General features: G+C 38.5%; 1 protein-coding gene across 1 annotated transcript in view; it reads left to right on the forward strand.

Annotated features, from left to right (window-relative positions):
• The window catches only part of LRP6 (low density lipoprotein receptor-related protein 6), a 115,708-nt gene that overhangs the window by 41,272 nt on the left and 69,747 nt on the right, over positions 1-4,689 (forward strand). The window contains exon 4 of the mRNA XM_008577326.1: positions 3,971-4,167. Coding sequence (XP_008575548.1) covers positions 3,971-4,167 — 197 coding nt within the window. The remainder of the gene's footprint in view (positions 1-3,970; positions 4,168-4,689) is intronic.

Consider the following 4,689-nt stretch of genomic DNA (forward strand, 5'->3'; position numbering starts at 1 on the left):
CGGATCCCACATACAGACTGGCTGCTCACTGGCTGAGCGAGGTGCGGGGGCAACACCGAGGGTTGCGATCCCGTTGCCGGTCCCGGTCCGGTACGGGCGCGACACTGAGGGTTGCGATCCGTTGCCGGTCACGAAAAAGACAAAAAAGGAAAAAAAAAAAATTGGTAGCTCACTTTCTGGGATTTCCTGGCTCTGTTTCCTTCTCTTACCCTTTTTCTGTATCTTACTTTTCCATTGTTTCCCTTGTACCTATCATACTCACTCTTCATTACTCTGATGATTTTTCCTCAGTGTGAGGCTTTATCTGGGAGGGAGCCCTGGGGGTCAGTTTTGAGAGTTCACAGTAAGTTAAAGTATGCTAGCCCCTTCAGTGCTAACCATGGATTCACTGTATTCACTAACTTCAAGTTGCCAGAACCCCTCCTAGTCAGTTGCTGTCCTCAGATTGGATTGTCATGCTTTCCAGTGTTGTCTGTCTTACATGTTCTCCTGTCCTTAGATCTGCCAGATGCCCTACTTTTTCTTTCTGATTCCTCCTGCAAAGGTGCTGATACCAATCCGATATTATGGCTATTGGTAGTTATCCACACCTTTTTATATCTTGGGTTTGTACCTTTTCGCCTAGCTTTGTTGTGAATATTGTCCATACGTTTTTGGTTTTGCTACCTAGTTGTTCTTTCTGTTTTCACGTGGAGGATTTGTGGAGATTTTTCAAAAGCTGTGTCACCACCACTGATGTCATCTTTTTGGGTGTTAATAGCAACCTCATTGTGATGTGGGGAGCTCCCTTCCAAGGTTAGGTTCAGATGTCAGAACTCATGACAGTAGTCCTGTGGTATGATCAAAGAAAGATTTATTACCCACACAGGTGGACAGTTTTGAGATGGGCAGAGGACAGCTTTCTGGGAGGTGGTCCAGAATTAGAAAGCTAAAGAGAGTGGGCAGGTATTTTATAAAGGATAAATCCAGTTGGTGCAAAATTTGAAAGAAGTGCCTGCAAGGTTCATGTACATTGGAGGAGGGGGACTGGTGGGGTGAGCTTTATAAATAAGCTTCAGAATATGACAGACACAGGCAGGAGATGATGCTGAGAGGTTGTTAGCACTAAATCAAAACATCAGCGGAGGATCTCAGTTTTTTTCCTATGGGCTCCATAGCAGAGATTCATCTTTTAGCTCCTTTTATTGTTGTGGTATACTCCTGAAGAACTGGGCTTTGATCTTATCTGCCACTTTTGTTCTCAGCAATCATGGTCAACTCCTTGAAGTAGCTTGTATTTCCAGGGAGGGAACCAGGAGGTAGGCCTCCGTGGTAATCCCAACCAGAGTGAAGAAAGGTGAAGACTGTGTATGAGAAACATGTCACCATTGTCTGGACAAATCAGTAAATTACCCATTGGTGATAGTCTTCTTAGCTCTGCTTTTTGTTCAGTTGTTAATTACATATTTTTCATTTAAAACATTTAATTTTATCAAGCATTCATGGAGTATCTAATAAGTCCATCTGACTTGTACACATAGCATTGTGTGAGACCCTGGGAATATAAATAGCCAGAATCACTACTTTGAAAAAGATTATCAGTTATAGAGTTGTTGGATAAGTTACAAAACAGTTCACTAACTGCTATGAGTGCATAGATGAGGAAAAATAACTCAGCTTGCACAGAGATGAGATTAAGGAAGCTATGAAAAGGAAGTGACATTTAAATTGAGTGTTAGTATAGTATTTATTGATTCTGATAAACTGTTGATTTTAAGAACTTATTGATTTTAAAACTACCACATGAAATGGTCACATCGTAAAATATTACCGCTGTATCAAAAATATTAAAATGTTGAAAATATATATCTTCAAGTCGAGGAATCATTTATGAAGTGTTGTTAAGTACCAAGCATAGTGCTGAATGACTTTTGCATACATTATCATTTAATCTTCACAGTAACTCAGTGAGGATAGATTATCTTCCATTTACAGATGAGGAAAACAAAGCTTGAAGAAATGATGTAAGTAGTAAGTGTTGGGGGGGGGTGTTTAAATTTAGCTCTATCTAATTTTTGATCCTGTGCTTTCAATCAGTATATAAAATGAGTATAGCTTTTAGGGAGGGATTTTGCATTTTCCATTTGTTTCTTTTTCTATTTAGTTCATTAGGATGAATTTTAACTTTTTACTTAATGATCTACAATAGACTTAAAAAGGGTTTTTGCTCTCCAGAGTTTTTCAAAGATCTGGTTATGTAATTTGCAATTCTTTAAGATAGTTGATGAAGTGCAAGGTAACTTAGTTGTTATTATTCTTTATTTTTTAAATTTGTGTTACTTGTCTTTCTTGGCAGCTTCTCAGAACTCTCTCTTTGTGTCTTACCATAATGAATTTTGGAAGACTTTAGTGTGAAATATTACAGACTAACCTAAAATTTGACTTAAACTATGATATTATTCCTGTAAATAACATAGTCACTTTAAACTTAATAAAATCACTCATTTGAAAAGTGGAAGAATGGGCCGGCCCGTGGCTCACTCGGTAGAGTGCGGTGCTAATAACACCAAGGCCCCGGGTTCGGATCCCACATAGGGATGGCCGGTTCGCTCACTGGCTGAGCGTGGTGCTGACAACACCAAGTCAAGGGTTAAAATCCCCTTACCGGTCATCTTTTTAAAAAAAAAAAGAAAGAAAGAAAGAAAAGTGGAAGAAAAACACTTCAGAAGTTGGCATTGTGACTTCTTTTTGGGAAATGAAAGGGAAAGTAATCTGCAAGGGAAGAGAGAATTAAGGAAAATGAGAGGTGAAAATTGTGGTGATAGGGCTGGAAGAGCAGGTATGAGGTTCCAAAATATAGAGTTTGTTTGGTAAACTATAGTCATGCTAATCTTGTTTTCAATTTTTAAAAAATCTGGCCTGAATTTATAACACTTTGGGCCAGGATCATTTCATGTGCAATAACAGATCCTAATTTTGTTTATATAAAAATTATCTTATTACTCTCGAATTTAATTTAATATACTGGTAGTCTGATAGATATTGAGATTATTAAATAACACCCCGCATCCCCCTGCCAACTGACCTATTGGGAAACTTAAGTTTATGAAAATATCAAAGCATTTATTTTTTAATTTTATTTCGAATCAAAACATGATTTGCTCACTGTTCTAGAGTATTTACTAATGATGTAACTCTGTGACACTGTAAAACTCTGTGCCTTGAGTACTGATCAGGCTCTCTATTTTTCCTTTTGTGTAGTATGTATTGCTTATGAAAATTTTGTGCCTGTTTTGTCTCATGAACATATCCTGCCAACGGCAGGACTTCCCTTTGGCTGCCTGATTGGGAAGATTAAATAACAATATAGCAAAAACCCAGCTTAGATGATCATTTGGATCTAGACTGGGGTTTTGCAGGGAGAGCTCTATCTGAATGCCTTTTTGGCCTTGTGTATGTTTTCACTCTCAGTTATGAAAACCATAAGAAATGATGGAAAAAAAACAGGCTCATATTCTGTGTTCTTCCACATCAAGAAGTGAAAAACCTATTGCTGATTTAAGTCTACTTCCCAGTGCCAAATGTAACCCCTGGGATTTTTTTTTTTTGCTCACCTTTCTCCTTCTGATGACATGAATTATGTGAAAGGATGGGAGATGCGAGTCCAGAGATGGCAGTTGAGGAGTGGGAATTGACAGCAGTGAGTGCTAACACTGGGACTTTCTCTCTGTTGGGTACCTCGTAGTGAATTTGGGACCTGCTGCTAAGTTAGGGACCATTCAGAAGTGCTTGGTTGGGGCTTTTGGACATCTTGAAGATATATTTGAATTGATTGTGTGAATTATCTTTCATAGGTATATGTGACCTCAAGATATTTGTTACTCAGTATTTGTATGTGTTAATGTGGACTAAGACCATTTTAATGGGAGTGTTTGCTATGATAAAAGAAGAAAACTTAGAAATAAGTTTGAGTTTTTCTCTCTGTTAATAGGCAGGCAGTGGTTAAAGGCTCCCTTCCACATCCTTTTGCCTTGACGTTATTTGAGGACACATTGTACTGGACTGACTGGAATACACACTCCATTTTGGCTTGCAACAAGTATACTGGCGAGGGTCTGCGTGAAATCCATTCTAACATCTTCTCTCCCATGGATATACATGCCTTCAGCCAACAGAGGCAGCCAAATGGTAAGTAATCTTGACTTTTAAATTGCAAATTGGAACAGCTTTGTAGCACTCTGATGTCTGGCTTTAGTGAGGGTCAGGAGGAGGGGGGACATATCCAAAGGTAGTGGGAAGGAATAAAAAAGAGGGAAAACATCAAAATAGAAATCAGGTTAAACAACAGCCTAAACCATTTGTAGCCTTTCTGTCAATACAGACCACCTCAGCCCTTTGTTTGGGGCGGGGGTTATAGAGATGGAGAAGAGAGAAATAAAAAATTGAGATAGCTTATAACGCTTAGCTTATACACAAATGCATTTCTTGTTCATGTTATTTCTCTTACTGTGTATCTGAGTGTATTCATGTGAGTTTAAAAAACAAACACTTTTCTTGAATGGAAACCTCTGTTAGTCTAGTTGGTGAATTTAAGTACCTTAGCTTGCAGAATAAAATAACTGCTTAAAATTTTCTGTGCACACTATTCCCCCCCCCCCCCCCCCAACCCCCCCCCTTTTTTTTTTTTTTTTTTTTTTTTTTTTTTTTTTT

The sequence above is a fragment of the Galeopterus variegatus genome, unplaced genomic scaffold, assembly GCF_000696425.1.
Source record: "Galeopterus variegatus unplaced genomic scaffold, G_variegatus-3.0.2 Scaffold1492, whole genome shotgun sequence".
Lineage (NCBI taxonomy): Eukaryota > Metazoa > Chordata > Mammalia > Dermoptera > Cynocephalidae > Galeopterus > Galeopterus variegatus.